This window comes from Apus apus, chromosome 25, assembly GCF_020740795.1.
Source record: "Apus apus isolate bApuApu2 chromosome 25, bApuApu2.pri.cur, whole genome shotgun sequence".
In the NCBI taxonomy this organism is placed as follows: Eukaryota; Metazoa; Chordata; class Aves; order Apodiformes; family Apodidae; genus Apus; species Apus apus.
Window position 1 is genome coordinate 6064843 of NC_067306.1, and position 18192 is coordinate 6083034.

The 18192-nt window shown below is 49.5% G+C and overlaps 2 protein-coding genes across 2 annotated transcripts in view; both read left to right on the top strand.

Annotated features, from left to right (window-relative positions):
* The first annotated feature begins 312 nt into the window (after positions 1-312).
* LOC127394543 (T cell receptor alpha chain MC.7.G5-like) overlaps positions 313-18192 on the top strand; it is a 116034-nt gene continuing 98154 nt past the window's right edge. The window contains exons 1-2 of the mRNA XM_051640581.1: positions 313-358; positions 1126-1423. Of these exons, the coding sequence (XP_051496541.1) occupies positions 313-358; positions 1126-1423 (344 nt within the window). The remainder of the gene's footprint in view (positions 359-1125; positions 1424-18192) is intronic.
* Positions 13349-18192, top strand: part of LOC127394550 (T cell receptor alpha chain MC.7.G5-like) — a 56967-nt gene continuing 52123 nt past the window's right edge. The window contains exons 1-2 of the mRNA XM_051640586.1: positions 13349-13451; positions 14214-14518. Of these exons, the coding sequence (XP_051496546.1) occupies positions 13400-13451; positions 14214-14518 (357 nt within the window). The 5' untranslated portion in view covers positions 13349-13399. The remainder of the gene's footprint in view (positions 13452-14213; positions 14519-18192) is intronic.

The window sequence follows — 18192 nt, forward strand, 5'->3', positions numbered from 1 at the left end:
AGCTGGGTGCAGGCCTGTGCAGCTGGCTAGGTGGTTGGTCTCAGGAGAAGTTAATGATGGATGCTTGTCTCTCTAATGGACAGTACTTAAACCATGACTCTGTTATCTCCCTACAGAGATTGCTTGTGGTAGAGGTTGGGGGATGGACCCCAAGAAGCCTGCCTGGAGCAGCAGGGAGAGAATTTTGCTCCACCCTCTGGGCTGTGGTCTGAGGCCTCTTTTATCTGGCAGAGGCAGAAGAAGAAATGAAGTTGCAAGTATCAGATCCCTCATGCTAGCTGGTCCCTGGGCATCACCTGAAAGGAGAGAGACATGGTCCTGATTTTCCTGGCAGCCCTGGTGGCACTCACAGACTTTGGTGAGATGTGATCTACAGGCTGGGAAGAATGAGGCAAGAGTGTGTGCCGTTGGTGGTGGAAGGGAGGAGACTCCCTGGGGGATGCAGGAGTGTTTCTGTAGGGAGGGCAGGGGCTGCAGAGGAGTACAGCAAATAATCTGGGAGATGTTAGGAGTATTGGGCATCAGAGGAGGAATAAGACCTCACCTTAAATGTGCAGGTACTGAGCACCCTGAATGTGCTGCTAATATGTGTGAATCCTGAAAGAGGGGAAGATGCTAAGGAATGAGTGACATGGCATGTCGGAGCTTCTCTCCTAGAAGTACTAGATACAATGCTTCCAGTCTCTGTAGGGACAATCATAAACCTCAGGGGACAAGTAGAGAAGGCTATCTCAAAGCAAGAAGAGCGGAAATGCCACACACGGACAGGGCAAGGGCAGAGGATGCTGTGTGCCATATGGATTAACTTTTCAAGCAAGAAGGTATGGTCAGAGGTGGGGAGAAGAGCAGCTCATGTCTATTGCTGCTAAAGGAGATACCAGCTATTAACAGAGTTCAGAGGCAGATGTGGAGAGAATCAGTGCACTGAAAGACTGGTAAGCAAGATGATGGGGGGGGTGAGGAGTGGCAAGAACATGCAGCAAGAAGTGTGTAGGTACAAAGAGCTCAGCATTTCAGAGGCTAGAAAAAGTGATATGGGAAGCTGGGACAGGGAGCAAGCTGATGAAGAGACAGATTGACAGGTACACAGGCAAGCCTAGCTGAAAGCCCTCTCTGCCTTTACAGGTCATGCCCAAAAGGACTCTGTGCTCCAGTTCCCAGCAGAAATGACCATCCAGGTGGGACACAACACAACATTGCACTGCTATTTCTCCACCAGCTATTCCAATCCTTACATCTTCTGGTACCAGCAGAGGCAGACCCAGTCCCCTCAGATGCTGCTGCAGGTGGACAGATGGAAACCTCAGATGGATTCAGGGAGGTTCTCCTCCGTGCTGTCTGCAGAAGACTCCCAGGTGCTTCTGCATGTGCAGGATGCTGAGCTCCAGGACAGCGCTGCCTATTTCTGTGCACTGAGCCCACCCTGGTGCCCACAGCTTGACGCACTGTACAGAAAGGTGGCGGGTGCTCTGAGGAGCAGTTCTCTTCCTGCCACTGCTTGCATGTAGCTCTGAGATCAGCCTGCTCAGCAGTGACACCTGGGGCTGTGGTGAGGCTGGGCATCTGCCTCCCCAGCCTGTGCTGCTGTGAAGCACATGTCAGTGTGACTTTACAGCTGCCTCTAGGTGCAGGGTCTTTGATGATAAAAAGTGACCAGGAAACCTGAGTTGAGGCAGAGTCATTTGAGGCTACACCATAAACAAGACAGATCAGGTTTGCAAATGCCCCACTGGTCCACGTGACCACTTCTTAATAAGGAGGCCTCAACATGGCAGACCTTTATGAACAGTATGGGACTGATTTCACCTGAATGTAGAGCTCTCAAAGTGAGATGGTCAGGTCTGAACTGAACACCTACTGGTCCCTTCTGGAAGAAATGGTGCTTCTGGAGATGGTTCTCCTGTGTCCACCTATCCTGACAACGCTCTAAAGACTGAAAGTGAAGCACTAGGCAAACTGGAATCTGAACCTGTGGGAGGACCACATCTCCAGTGGTCTGTTGGAGAACTGTTTCTGGATGGGGTTTGTGACCCTTCCCAAGCACTGGCCTTCAGAGCACTGTCAGACATCCTGAATTACCCAGGAGTGAACAAAAGGAGGTGAGACCATCAGAATCAAGACTCAGATCAGCCCTAGATGGCTGTGAGTAAGATGAACTCACTGGGGAAGTTGTGGCTTCTCAGTACCTGTGATGCCCAAACTCATTACACTTTGATGAGAAACTTTTGCAGATTAGAAAGCATGGGAGGGAGGAGATGAATCTTTGCTCCCACTGCGGCCCTTTGAAAAGCCACTTCAATTTTTCTGGAAAGCCCGCCTCAGAGCTTGCTTCACTTCCTTGTTCCTGAGTGTGTAGATGAAGGGGTTCAACAAAGGAGTTACAACTGTGGTAAAGGTATTCACAAGCGTGTTCAGATCCAGGGAATTTGGGGCCGATGGCTTGACATACAGGAACATGGTGGAGCCATACCAGAGCGTGATGACACTGAGATTAGCAGAGCAAGAGGAAAAAGCTTTTTTTCAGCCATGGGCTGACTGAATTCTCAGGATAGAAGAGAGGATGTATATATAGGAGACCAGGGTGACCACACAGAAGGCCACCACAACAATTATGGAGACAAGGAAGGTTGCCAGCTCCACGGGCCATATGTCACTGCAGGAGAGGGCAAGGCAGGAATCTATATCACAGAGGAAATGATTGATGACATTTGGCCCACAGAAGGTCAGCCTGGATGTCAGAAAGTTCAGCAGTGAGAAGGCCAGAAAGCCTCCCAGCCAGGAGCTGAGCACCAGCTGAGCAGAGAGGACACTGGTTGTGAGAGAGCTGTATCTCAGGGGGTAGCATATGGCCAAGTAGTGGTCATAGGCCATGACAGATAAAAAAGAAAACACTCAGTGGAGCCTAGGGAGAGGAGAAAGAACAACTGGAGGATGCACACATTGAAGGAAATGGTCTGACTCTTTCCTAGCATGACTCCTATGGCTTTGGGAACAATGCCTATAGTGTACCAGATCTCCAGAAAGGAGAGATGACAGAGGAAAAAGTACATTGGAGTATGTAGGTTCCTTTTGGTCCACACAAGGGCTATGATGGATGCATTGCCTGTTACTGTCAGGGAGTACATCAGTGCAAATACCACCACAAGGGAGACCTTGGAATGCAAATTGCCTGGGAAGCCAAGAAGGATGAATTCTTCCACACTTTGCCATGCCCTCCCAAGCATTGAAGTCTATGTGAAAAGATGGGAAAGCTTCTGTGAGCTTCTGTGCTGGTCCTTCAGATGCTATTAGTAGTGAAACAAAGCCATCATCCCCACAAAAGTTTATCAGATCAAGCACAGATGTCTCCTTTAGAACATGGTGAATGCAATTGTTACCGGGAGATGAAAATCTCTTTTAGAAAATTATGGATGGCAGGCTGAGGGTCTCCAGGTATGTGAAAGGCTGATGTAGAGGAAGGGAATAATTTACCTGCACTCTTCAAGGCAGGAAATACTGAGTTGTGCTTTCAGCAAAGCAGATGGGGAGATTGGGGGGAAAAAAACAAACCAAACCAAACCAAAACCCACTTGGGTCTAGAAGAAATTTTCTTACCTCTTCTAGGTCAGTTTATCACAAGCGATTCAGACTGAGGTGGCAGCAGCACAGGGCAGCAGGCTAGTATGGCAGTCTGCTTCTCTGCATAGCTCGAGGAGCAAGATTCACCTCTTTGTAATTTTGCCATCTCAGAATCAGGGAAAAGAGAAACAAGATGAGAGACTTAAAATTAAATACTCTTTACCTCACCTCCTCATCTTACCCTCCTTTCTAAATGGACAGAGAAAAGGCATGAGGGAGAGAGACATGGCTCATCCCATCATATATACATGTCTAAAAGCCCTCTAGAAGGGCAGGTTGCCTCTGAGGACTAAGGCAGGAGCCCAGAGAGCAGCTGAGGTGGGTAAGTCAGACATATCAACTTGGGCAGAGATATCCATGCTTCAGTGGTTGAAGGCAAAATCCTCTGAGCTGGTTTCTCACCAGGGTATCTCTTCTGAGAGACCAGCCAAAATGCAGGGTATAATCTATGCCCTCCCTGCAGACAAGGGAGGATTCTTCTTCTGATGCATCCAAGGGTGTTGAAGGAGCTGACTTCAGAGTCTCTACTCAGTCCATGGAAAGCAGGTGGAGCAAATACTCTCAAAAGCCTTCTCTAAACTCATGACAGGCCAGAAGGGAGCTGAGGACAAATCCTGCCTCTCCAGCCTCATTGCTTTCTATGAGGAGGTGACTGGCACTGTGGGGAAGGGGAGGAGCACTGGCTGGAGTGTACCTTGGTTTTAGCAAGACTTTTTACATACCCTCATGGGTGCACACACAGACACACACACACTAAGGTAGGTACACTCACAGCCATGCACACACACACACAGATAATGTGTGCTGTTGGGGAATTTTTATTGTACCCCTTGAGACTAGTTAGACACATACTTTGCTGAGATATTAAAAAAAAAAGGCACCAAATGGCACATATTGGCTAGAGTCCTACCATCAGATGCAGTTGCACAAGGAATCTGCAAAGATACATCACTAGATGATTCCTTATGTATACAAGCACCTGTGTTTGGTTGCATGGGGACGCCTCAGCCTGGCATTGCATCATTCCCCCAGCACCAGCTCTGATGTCCAAAGGTGGCCACTGATCTACAAGACAAAGCTGTGGCTCTCTAATATCTCATCACCAACAGAAACTGCACTCCCTTACAGAGAGTCATTCAGTCTCTGGCATCCCTGCTGTCAGCCACTTTAACCTCTTCAGCTTTTGGCCCTTCTTGTCCAACATACCAGATCATTCCTTTGTCAGAAATTATCACTGCTGAGCAGTTACAATTTGAATTTCCCTTTCAGTTCACACACAAATTCACACATATGGGCACAACCACACACATGAGCTTACACACACCCAAAGAGCAACTCATTTATGTGCACTTACAAAGAGGTGTTGTGCACACACATTTCCAAAGGAGCCCATGTCCATACCAGTATGCACAACCATGCCCCATACCTATATGTACACAGAGATGTTCAAACACACACACTTACACATATGTACTCTCCTGTACTTGTGCATTTACATACAAACGTATGTTCTTCTTCACAGATGCACACACAAAAAAGCATATATATGCACACACCTGTGCCCATACAGTTACATATATTCAGACCAGTCACACATATCCATGCTCTCCAGCACGAAGGCACGTGTGTACTAAAGCACTTACATACTCGTAAACACAATTGCCCAAACACACAGAACATTTGTGCACACTCACATTTGCATGTGCATTACTGCAGGTGTACACATATATGTGTGAATGCACACAGGAATAGAAGTAGAAACACATATGTGAGCACGATCATGCACACACACCACTGAGAACCAGGACTCCTGACATCAGATCTCAGCCCTTCTGGATGGCTCCAGGCAAGTCCTTCAGACCCTATGTTTAAGGCAATGAATCAGGCAGACCCATCAGCTTATGTGAGCTCAAGGGCTTGGCAGTGCCTCAGTCAGCTGTTTTCTCACTGTAAAACAGACAGAAACCTCACCAGACTCGAAGCTCTCATGGCCTTTCTAAACATTCTAGACACTGGTTGCAATCGCAGCTCATTGCCCTGTGCCACTGGAGAGAATGAGGAGCAAAGCTGAACCCAGGAAGAAGGGAAGGGTGAGGGGAAGGCTGCTCCAATCAGGATACAGCACACCACATAGATCCTGCCCAAGAAGGACCCTTTTGGTCAGTCAAGATTTTAGAGGATTTTCAGAAAAGAAAACAGTTCTATTCATCATTTCTGCTGTCAAACAGAATGGAAGTTCACATGACAACCTCGTAGTGCACTTTTGCAAACAAACAAGGACACCTGGGGATTGCAATCACTGGCACCAAACAGGAGCTGCCCACAGGCTCACTGGTTACAACCTGCTGGCTGAGTTTTGCCCATGGCCAAGTGGTTTGCACAGCACCATATGGGCCTGAATGCCAAACCCTGCACGTAGCACAGCACAGTAGAGGCCAGGGCTTCCTCAGATATCTGTCCCTTAGATTACTAATCCCTTGATGTACGGTGATCTTTGTGTGAGGAACCAGGCACCCTGTCAGTTGTTTCCTTCACGTGAACAAATACCAGCTCTTCAGCCTGCTCAGAGCAGCTGTTGCATGCTTGTTTCTTAGGTTGTAAATCAAGTTCACCAGTGGTGTAAGAACAATGTAAAGGATAGACACTGCTCTGTCTGCTGAACTTTTTGAGGGGGTTCCCATGTAGGTGAAGACACCTGGGCCATAGAAATGCCACAGAGGTGAAACGGGAAGCACAAACTGAGATGGCTCAGTGGTTGCTTTCCAAAACACAGAGCCACAGCATGATTTAAATCACTGTTAAACAAAGAAACCCACAACAGCCTCTGGCTACTATGCCTTTAGTTGGAAGTGTAAAACAGGCATGGATCTTGTGCCCTTTTCCCACCTTTCCAAGATGTTCTAAGTTGTGCAGCCAAACTAGAGGCAATGCCCAGAGCCAGTAGCAGCACTCTGGCAGTGCTTTGGCCAAAGGGCTTACTTGTTTGTCAGAATAAATGCCTGTATTGGAATGGGTTAATAGTGATGAGTAATGGTCCATGGTTGAAACAGATAAGAAAAGCAGAACCCTGGGGGGAATTCGTGGTCAAACAGATAAAGAAGAAACAGAACCTTGGGAGGCACCTGGCATTTGTACAAGCCACAGCTGTGGTCGTTCTGTTCCCATGATTAAAGCATGGACAGTGACTGCATGGAAAGGGCAGCCAAAGGACAAGAGAGGTAGAGGAAGGCGGATGAAGTAACACCTGGGGGGGCATCATGGACCCCAGACCCAACTGGTTGCACATGTGTGTTTGCCTCGTGTGATGTGACCTGTGTGGGACAACTTGTGACACAGGCTGGTCCCCTGTGCTTTGACTCTGTCCCCCCTGCTAAGGGTATAAAACCAGCATTTTTCCTGAGGGCAGGGGCTGGTGCATCGCTGAGGTCACTGTTGCCTCCGTGGGGACGCCCACGTAAAGCGCTGCACCTGCCAACTGCCTCATGCACCACATGATGCTAGACCTGGGACTGTGGGTCTTCATCTCTGTCAGGTCAATATGTACAAACTGTTAAGAGTAACACTGCATTTTGCTAGAAATTAGTAGCTTAATAAATTGCACCTGCTTTGCTTATTTTTGTGTGCCTGTGTCTCCCCACTTAAGCCATGCAACGAATCCCCAACCCCACTTTAAAACAATGCCACCCCTTCTTCTTCTATAAAAACAACTGCAGATTGTAACTCCATTGCAAACAACCTGGGGTGCCTTCTGCTTATTACGAGGTTTAGTACAGTAAGGTTAGGAAGTCCAACTGTGTTGCTGTTTGTGATGGTTATTAATAGTACAAGGAGGTGTAAAATATTTCAGACCTGCAAGTGCAACACCCTTATAAAGCTTTTGTCCTTCAGTCATTCTGAGATATGCTTAATTATACATAATTCCCTTTTGATGGAGGTCATAGATGTGGGGATTTCCATCCTTCCACTTGTACATTTTGTCAAGACATCTACATTTTCATGCAGTATATGAGACTGTAGTAGCTAAAAAGACATAGCTCCACCAATGAGAAGTGATGAGACTGACATGTGAAAAAAACCTCTACCCAGAATGGCAGCCAATTCCTGAGCACACATTCTCTGGGGGGACCATTGAAGCAGTCAAGAGCTCTGAACCCCCTTGCAGTCCTTTTGAGAAGTGCAGCCAGTACCCTCATCCTCGCTTATCTTCATGCTCTACTCCATGCTCTCTATCAGAGCAATTTGGTCTCCCTCAAAAATACGCCATTTCACTGTTCCCATTTCTGTGCTGAATGTCTTCAGCTTCCACATCCTTACCCTCAATTTCCACCCTCTACTCCTGCCTATGGCTGCTGGCCATGACCCCTAGATTGGGTGGTGGAGGGGAGAGGAAGCTGTGTGCCATCCCAAACGTTGTTCCCTGCTTTACCACTCTTGATATTATGCAAAGCAAATAATCTTCTGGATCACCACACCAACTCCCTGTCACTTCAATGCAGCTCAAACCACAGCAGGAACACCCTTCCTCAAATGCTCATGGTGCTGCTGAGCCCTCAGGGCCTCATGCCTTCCTGGGCATTTGTGGGCAGAGATAGCAAGGCAAAGCCTTATAGTCACTGGCAGCAGGGCAGCCGGGGATTACTTTCTCAACTCCAAGTGATGGTGCCCAGAAGAAGAGGAACTGCAAGGTGTGATTCCAACCTCCCATTTCTCTGTAAATGGAAAAAGGGCTCCTTGTTCCCTCACTCGATTCCACCCGAGAGCAACACCTTCCTCCTCTGGCAGCTTGGGACCTGTTCAAAGGGGGAAGAACCATATGGAGTCCAGGCTTAAATGCAAAAGAATTTAATGAGATCAAAGAGGGAAACAAATCACTCCAACTGAAGAAAAGCAATTCAGGGAGCCTTGGAGGAAGACAAGAGTTGCCATCCCTTGTCTGTGGAGAAGTTGTGCACGATGTCTGCCTGCCTTCCCCCTAGAGGGAGAGGAGACACATGGTTCCCACCGTGCTGGTGTTGGTGGCCTTCCTCAAAAGGGAAACAAGGAAAAAAAAATAAAATAAAAAAAAAAATGGGCAAAGCTATTAATCTCTACTGAAAGCTAATCCAAAAATCAATCCTTTGGCCAGACCCATGTTCTGAGTTCCATGGTGTGTATTCCTGGGGCATTCCCAGCATCTTTATCAGGAGAGGATCCTTCTGCCACAGTAGTGGCTGGAAATGCCAGAGAGGTCACAGCACCTGGAACTGATGGGCACTCTGTCACAACTGAGGATGCTGCCAACAGCAGCAGAGGTGGAGGAACCCACCACAGTGTTCTGAGGGAAGGACCTGAGGATGGGACCACAAAGGAATGCAAAGGTGATAAAGAATTTTTGCTACAAATGTGGAACAGTGATTGGGTAACCGCTGTGGTGTATCCCAGGAATTAACTGTATAAAAGAGTGCCAGTCTACAGATGCATCCTAGGACTGGACCACTATCCCCCTTCTACTACAAGACCAACTGAACACTGCTGGAGCTTTGGCTGGTGACTTTCCTTTAACTCTTTATTTGCTTTCCTGATCTTTCTCTTCTGTAGTTAAGGATTCGTTGTCACATCTATTATAAGCTTATGACAAATATATAGCTATAACTCTTACCAGCTGATCTGTACCTAAATAAAAGCCTATTTTTGCACCTGATATTGTATTATCTTTGTCTTGTCCTAGCAGGATCACAGAAAATACATATCCAACTATCGGATTGTGACACCAGGCTAAACAGACCCAGCTCTCACAGCCTCTCCTCATAGGACAGATGCTCCATTCCCCTCATCATCTTTGTGGCCCTGAGGTAGATTCTTTCCAATAGTTTCTTTTTCTTCATCAACTGTGGAGCCCAGAACAATACTCCAGATGTGGCATTACCAGGGCAGATTAGAGGGGAAAAAGAACCACCTACTGGCCATACTCTTCTTAATGCACCCCAGGGCACCATTGGCCTTCTTGACTGCAAGGACACATCACTATCTCATGGACAGCCTGTTGTCCACCAGGACCCCAAAGTCCTTTTCTCCAGAGCTACTCTCCAGCAGGTCAGCCCCCAACCTGCAGTGATACATGGTGTGGGAAACTGTTCTTTTCTTCCTCACATAAGTCTAAACAAAATGCCTTTTTAGCCAGCGAAGGCCTCTCCTGATTATTCCCAGCTAACGAACTAAAACAGACTTGCTTCTCAAGGACAGCCGAACCCAAAACAACGGATGTGGTCCAGGACAGAAAGGATGGGTGACAAGCCATCCTGTGCCCCTGGCAGTCACCGCCCTAACGTGGGGCTCATGGACGCTCATTGGCTCTGGACAGTGACACTGACTGGACAGGTGGGTCAGGGGGTATCAAAGGTGGCGAGGGCAGCAGGTGGGCCCTTCCCTCCTCCCTGAGGCCCGTTTTGATGCTTTCTGCATGGGACACCCCCCTGCTGCGGACACTGGTGCTGGGACCCTGCCTGCCTGCCTGCCCCGGGTCCAGCCTGAGCCTCAGCGCCGAGCGTGCCGGGGTCCCGAGCCCTGGGGTCGGGGCCGGAGCCCCCTCCCCGTGTTGCTGCTGGTTGTCGGGGACAAGCCACCAACGGCCACTGCCGCTAGGAAAGGAGCCATCGGGGACAAGGAGGGTAACATCACCACACACACACACACAGACACACTCCTCTCTTCATACTCGCACACGCAGCGTGACCTCTTAAGGAGGACTGACATCAGGCTTCCTCCCTCTTCCTTCCTCCCTTTGGTCCTTAACCCTCTCCCTTAAAAGCACAGGACCTTTTGCATTACTTCCCTAAAGGACACTTTCTTACTGTGTGTATATATACACAGTATATATATACACAGTATATATATGTGTATATATATATACACACAGGATATATATATATATATATCCCTGGTAGCCATTTACATTTTCCCTAAACATCTGTCCTGGTTTGAGCCAGAATGAAGCCAATTTTCCTTTTTACTGTTTTTTTTTCCTCCAGTGAGCTTTCTTTTAACTAGCAACTTTCTGTTCTAGCTAGGCTGATAAGACATTGGAATGTTTTTCTAACTGCTGGGGCTTCAAGGTCACACCTTCACTCTGCTCGCTCAGACACTACGGGGAGATCAATGACCCCCCTGTAGGAGGCTGAGTTAGACAGACAGCAAAACTGGCCAGACATATTCCATTCCATATATCTACGTAAGCTCAGAGGAAGGTCAGAGATCACAGAAGACAACTTCCTTCCTGCTTCTTCTTCCCTTCTCTCCCATCCATGACCGGCATCCGGGAAGGACTCTGTCCATCCAGCACTGTCAATCCCCAGGCTCGAGCTTTCCTGACCCTCATCACTCTCCACTTTCTCCAGCAGCAGCTCCAGGATTTCTTGGAACTGTTCCAGCTCAGGGGAATGTGGTGGGAGTTGCTGGGGGTGGGGGGAGGTGAGAGGCTCTTGCACATACCTGAACATATCTGTATATAATTGTATATATTTTCTTATATCATTAGTGTTTAATTAAAGCGGTGTAGTTTAGTTTTCAATCCAGCCAAGTCTCTCTCTTTTTCTGTCTCTCTCCTTCCCTACCTGGGTGGGAGGGGGAGGGGATCGAGAGCATTGTTGTGGGACCCGAGTCAAACGGTGACAACATCATCCCTCAGTTTGTGTTAACCCTTAATAAACCGATTAATTCGTGAAGTAAACATTGGTCTTAGAAGCAATTTGTGAGCTGGGGGGGTGGGGTGCATTCTAACTACCACTCTAAAATACAGTCCCACAGTGCTCATTCCTCTGTGAGGGGCGAGCACCACGTGTGAGCCCTCGGTCTTATTCAAAAACCTCTCCAGATCAGGGCGGGAAGTCGCGAAAGCACCTGACAGCTGGTAGTTCCCCAATATCAGCTGGTGACGCTTGGGGTTGTTCCTCCCCAGGCGCAGCACTCTACTCTTGCCCTTGTTGAATTTCATTAGGTTTCTCCCTGCCCAACTCGCTAGCCTATCCAGGTCATGCTGGATGGCAGCACAGCCTGCTGGTGTGTCAGCCACTCATCCCAATTTTGTGTCATCAGCAAACTTGCTGAACAGACACTGTCTCTTCATCCAGGTCATTAATGAATATATTGAACTGGACTGGACCCAATACCAATCCCTGGGGAACATTACTAAACTACCCCATTTACCACAACTCTCTGAGCTCTGTCCTTCAATCAATTCCCAATGTACTGCACTGCCATATTGTTCAATCAACACTCTTTGAGTTTCTCTGTAAGGATGCCATGGCAGATGGTGCATGGCTGGCAGTTCCCCCTCCCTGCCTCTCCTGGCCAGGACACAGCTGCTCACTCCAGCAACAGAGAGATGGGAATTGCTTCATGGGTGAGGAGAAGGGCTGAGGAATCCTGCTGACCATGTGTTGGCCATCCCTGAGTGGATCTGCTTCCCATGCAGTGTCAATGGTGTCATTGCTTCCCATGCAATGTTGGTGCTGTCTGGGGAGGGACAGAGCCCTCTCTCATGTCCATGTCAATAACAAATATACTTGTGCAGTTCATCAACCTGCTGCTGTGTCAGGCAGAGTCTGAGACCTTGGATCATGCATGTACTGGATGAAAGGACCATGAAGGCTGATATCACTGTGCTGTGAGGGGAAGGACAGACCCTGTGTCTTGTACAGCAAAGCCTAAGGGCTGATGGCTGGTTTGGACTTAAGGCAACAAGGACCTTCAAGCCCCACACGTCGGAAACTCAGTCTAGGAAACTGCCCCTGGGGTGGAAGGGACATTGGATTTGAGACCACATACCCCAAAGCCAGCTGCTGTCCTGCAGTCCTGTCCAGTATAGACCCTCCTTGTGACTAAGGGCGCTCATCTCCCACATGTTGGGTAGTCAGCATCTAGGAATCAGAGCCACACAGGTGGATGCGGAGTTTTAGGAGACACTTCGCTAACAGAAGACAGCAGTGTGCTTTACAGCAAAGAAGACCAGCCACATCATGTGCTGTGTTCCCAGCAGGTCCAGGAAGGTAATCCTTCCCCTATGACACATGGCAGACCACATCTGGAATGCTGCTTCTGAACTAGGCTTCAACATACTGAAGAGAGTCCAACAGCGACAACCAAGGTGGTTAAGGCACTGTCAAATGTGACATGAGGAGAAGGTGAGAGAACTGGGCCTGCCCATGGCAATGGGCAAGCATCCGGCACATGGAGGAACCTCATTGAGCAGTAGGCTAAAAGCACTTTAACAGGTTTCCCAGGGAGGTTGTGCAGCCTCCCTTCCTAGGAGGTACTCAAGGCAGGAGTGAATGTGACCTTGAGGTACCTGTTCTAATGAGATCTTTTCTGAGAAGAGAGTTGACCTAGATGACCTCTGGTGGTCCCATTCTGATTCTGTCATTTCCACCTTACTCCTGCCCTCCCTTACCCCTGCATGCCCATGGGCACATTTGTCCTCACACTCCCTGCTGCTGCAGCTCCTGGGTCAGGGCCCTGCAGCTTTCCCCGGCTGCAGCGGGCACTGTGCAGGCTGCTTCTTGCTGAGGAGTCCTTACTGGAGGACGGGGGGGAGCGCGTGTCCCCGGAAGGCAGCTGGTCCGTGCAGAGCCCCCGAAGCCTCTCTGTGCTGAAGAGACCCCTCTGCGCGGCGCCGGCGCAGGGCTCAGCCCCGGGGCGGAGCTGGCGGCGGCGGAGAGGAGGGGAGGCAGCCGGGAGGAGGCAGCGCGGCCGGAGCAGAGAGCCGGGGCTGGCGGGGACAGCGAGGCGCGGGCGGCGGAGCGGCGGGATGCGGCGGTGCCGGGGCGCAGGGCTGGCGGGGCTGGCCGCCGTGCTCCTGGGTGAGCGGGGATGGAGCCGGGTTGTTCCCCGGGGAGCCCAGCGCCAACTCTTCCCTGTACTTCCTCTACGTGTATTTCTCCCTCCTCTCCCTCCTCTCTGCCATATCTTGTCCCCCTTCCCAATCGTCTCTTCCTGATCTCCCTGTTTCTCCACCATCTCTGTCAGTACGAGCCTGCTCTCCTGTCCGCCTGCACCTGCTCTTTCCCCTGTGCATTCAGCTGTTCTTATTGCCCTCAATTTAGCCCTCTGTCCTTCCCTGTAAGAAGCTCCCTCCTTGTCTACTCAACATCTAGCATCCCTGCCCCTCTTCCAACTCGGAGACCTCTCTTGTCTCCCCCTCCAGTTCCTTCATGTCTGTAGGCACAAGGTTGCTTTCCAGCACCACAACCACTCATTGCCTTGTGCATGTTGCAGTTTCTTCCTCTGAATTCAGCCTTTCACTGTAACACACCCACCTCCCTTGTCTCCTCTCCCTCTCACCATCCATCCATCCATCCATCCATCCATCCATCCATCCATCCATCCATCCATCCCTCTGGCTTTCAGTCATTCTATCTCTGCATGCACCCATTTCAAATTTCCTACCATATTTCTCCCCTCATTCCACACACCCACACCGGGGTCACTCTCCATCCCAGTTGCTTGGTTCCAGTGTGGCTCTGTTTCACTGCCACAGTTGGTCATGATTTCTGCGGGTAAAGAGGTATCAGAGCTCAGTGATCTTTGATTAATTTTCGCCTTTCCGTCTCCTTTCCCGGCAGTGGCTGCGGGCAGAGCCCAGGTGCAGCAGGAGCCGTCGGCAGAGACCACCGAGGGCATCGGCATCAGCATCAACTGCTCACACCCCAACATCCAGTCATACGAGTTCATCCACTGGTACCGTCAGCTCCTGGGCCGAGGCCTCACATTCATCGCGCTCAATCACAAAGGGTCCAAAGATGTGGCGGAGCCGCCGGGCCGGCTGTCGGTGGCGGCAGACCGCCGGTCCAGCGCCCTGTGGCTCGCCTGGCCCCGGCTCGGGGACGCGGCGGTGTATTACTGCGCCCTGGGAGACACGGGGAGACGAGCCGGGGCTGCGGCCGCGCAGGAACCGCCGCGGGCGGGGCCGGGCGTGTGGGGCGGGGGGACAGCCCCGGGCGGGCCCGCCAGGGGGCAGCAGAGATCCTCCTGCCCAGGGGCAGCCGGGCAGCCCTCGCTCCTGCCCAGGCACCCGACATGGAACATCCAGGGCCTCTGCTCGGGATTCTGACGGCCCCCACCAGGGCAGCCACGGCATCCCTCAGCAGGGGCTTTGGGCTTTCCTCTGCCCTCTGAACACAGCGTGGGACTCCAGTGCCAAGGAGCTAACGCAAAACTTGACTTCGGAAAGCACAACTAGAAGAGGTTTCATATTTTGTTACTTTGTTAAAGCTCTCATATGACACTTAAAACTGCATCCTCTAGTTAGACTCTTAGGAAGGTTTCAGGAGGTTCCTGCTAGTGTTAGAAAGTCATTTAAAGGAGTCAGGAGTTTAAGCTCCACACTGACATGAGAAGGGGATGTTGAGATCAGAGGCACCTTCAGGCACTCTTCACTGAGGTTCAGTGTTGAGACAACAAGCTTGTCTGACAAAGATTCAGAACCTCTGGAGGTAAAATAAAGGAGGCACAGCAAAAGCATGGTGTGGGCACCTGTTGTGGGTTTACCTTGGCTGGATGCCAGGTGCCCATCAGGCTTCACTATCAGTCATGTCCCTCAGCTGAACAGGCGGAGAGAAAATGCAAAGAATAGCTCATGGGTTGAGATAAGGGGGAAAAAAAGATTTTTTAAAAATTGTAATTGGAAAAAAAAAAGTTGATCCCTCATCCTGTTCCCTACTGAACCCTCACCACCTTTGGTATGGAATAAGTTGCCCTTGCCACCTCTGGGTTTGTGGCATCCAACAGCCACACTGGAGCCAGGTTTCTCTCTTGGACCATAGATTATCCCACCAGTGCAGAACACAGAACCCCTGTGCTGGTGTACAGCAGGGTTCACCTGCTGTTCTCTGGACTCGCAGAAGGGGCGTTTTTCCCAGGCAGATGAAGAATGACAGGGGAAATATGAGAGAAACAGAGAATACTTCTGTTTCAAGAAGAAATAGCAACATCCTCAGAGAACTGAGGTGTGAAACCTCATTGAAGAATAAACCCCTAACATCCTAAATGGCCCAGCAGTGGATATGCAGAACAGCAGGTGATTCTAACTGGGCAGGTAAGGACTCCACTGTAAGATGATTGGAAACACAATCTCTTCCCTCAACCAGGAGCCCCAGAGCCTCCAAGGCCTCACATTGTGCAGATGCTCCAAGTTGGCTGAGGGAGCCACAGGTCTTGCAGTTGGAGGAGGGAGAAACCCAGAAGAAGCATTTCAGGCACAGGAAATACAGGGAGGAAGTTTGGTCAATGCCAGTTCATTGTGTTAGGTTTTTGTAGGGGTAGTATGTGGGGAGTAATCATTGGAGGCTGAAGGTAGCGATTATGAAACTGTGTGTTGTGTTAACTCATAAGAATTTTGAGGGGGATAGGAGGGCTTTTGGTAGAAGTATGATTTTTGGAAGGATGATTTTTAGCATTGTAATATGTTTAGGCTGTGTAGATGGTCTGAGCCATGGGTTCATGTGGAGGCTACTAGTATTGCTAGGCCTGTAGCAGCTTCACAGGCTGAGAATGCGAGTATAAGAATTCGTATTAGGGTGGAGGAGGTTGCTTGGTTTTCGGTGGGTCAGATTGACAGGGTAATGTATATGGATAATATTATGCTCTCTAAACATAGTAGGGCAGAGATTAGGTGGGTTCGATGGAAGGCTAGCCCTAAGCCACTTAGGGTAAAGACTGAGTAGAAGCTTAGGTGTGTGAGTGACATAAAGAAAGTCATAGGGGCAGGCTATGGTCTACTGAGCCAAAATCAATTGTCTTGGTTAGACTGACTTTCTATTTATTCTGCCCATTCTAGGCCTCCTTGAATTCATTCGTAGATTAGTCCTAGAGTGGAGGATGATAATAGAGGGTCAGGCTAGAGTGGTGGGGGGGGATTGAAGTTGTGTAGCTCGAGGGAGTAGAACTAGGAGTGCAATTTCTAGGTCGAATAGTAGGAATAGGATTGCTACTGAGGAAGAATCAAATTGAGAATGGGAGGCAGGCAGATCCTAGTGGGTCAAATCCACATTCGTATGGGGATAATTTTTCTGAGTCTGGAGTAATTTGGACAAGTCAGAAGTTTAATGTGGTTAGGATGGTGCTTAGGGCAAGGGAGAGAAGTATGAATGTGATTATGTATTGCTCTTCTCTGGGGTTGTACCAGATTTTAGAGATTGGAAGTCAATTGTATTTAATATACTAGAAGAGCAGGATCCTCATCAGTAAATGGTTATGTAGAGGAATAATCAGGTAACGTCTACAAAGTGCCAGTATCAGGCTGCTGCTTCGAATCCGAAGTGGTAGTGGTGTTTGATTAGATGTAGGAGGCAGACTGATAGGAAGGAAGAGCCAATGATTCCATGAAGCCCATGGAATCCTGTTGGCAAGGACACATCCTTGAGGCAAGGACACATAACTGCTTCATTGTCCACCTGGTGTCCAGCAGCACAACCCAACTAATTTTCTGTAGTGCTGCTTTCCAGCTGGGCAGTCCTCAGCATATATTGGTCCTCCCCAGGTGGAGAAATTCGCCCTTTGTGTTCAAAGTGGGAAGTGTGGGTGTCTTGTTCCCCTCTCACAGGTGCTACACCAAACCAGCTCCTTCCCATTGTGGGTCTCAAGATGTTCACACCTGTTGGCCAGGCTGTCACAGTCATCTGCACCAACCCCTCCTTGCACTGAATTTCCTTCTTCTGGCACTAGTCACCCAGAAACAGTGACCTCCGGGATACTGCTAAGTCCTCCAGAAGTGTTGGCTGCTTTGTCCAGGGGATGTTCACCACCTGGGCAGATTTCAGCTGAGGGTCTGTGATTTACTGGGCCAACCTTACCCTGTGGATTTGGCTGACAGAGTGTATTACTGCAGAATTTAATGTACTGCAGTGAAGGGTCCTCTCACCATCGTTTGCAAAGTACCCACTTAAATGAGAAACACAGCAAAGGCTGTGACGTTGCCGGGAAACTGGAGAGGGAGAAAGGTGCTGCCAAGGAGCAGTTGTTCCCAGTGCCAGGGCTGCTCCTTGGCACTTCTCTGCTCACCAGTTCCAAACACCAAGATTTTGCCTCCCACCCTTGTCCCTGTCCCAGTCCCACATCCTTTCCACTGTCCCAGCAGTCCTGCCTTTATGCCTGGCACAGATGTAGAACTGCACTGGGGGTGAGGCTGCAGATCCCACCACTCCACCATCCCAACAGTCTGCCCTACTCCAGCCAGCACTGAGCCAACCCATCACAATGAGGACTCCATCCCCCTCTTCTAGGAATGTATACGTTCACTGGTTAAAATGCCTTTCTTTCCTCCTTTCCAGCTTTGTCCCCCTGTCTCTGAGTCTTCATGCATGGAGAAACAATCAACAGCTGCTTCCAAAATAAGAGTCTGAACTAAGAGAAACCTGAAACCTTTTGAAAGGAACACTACACCTGTGTTTCTCAGAGCCCTGGATGTTATGAGGAGCCGTTGTGCTTTCAAAAGCCCTCCCACCAACAAAGAGCACACAAAGCGCAGATATACAACAAGGGAGAGATCTTCCCTTGCAGTGTAAATCTTTGGCGGGAGAGGGAAACCCATGTAAAAAATGCAGG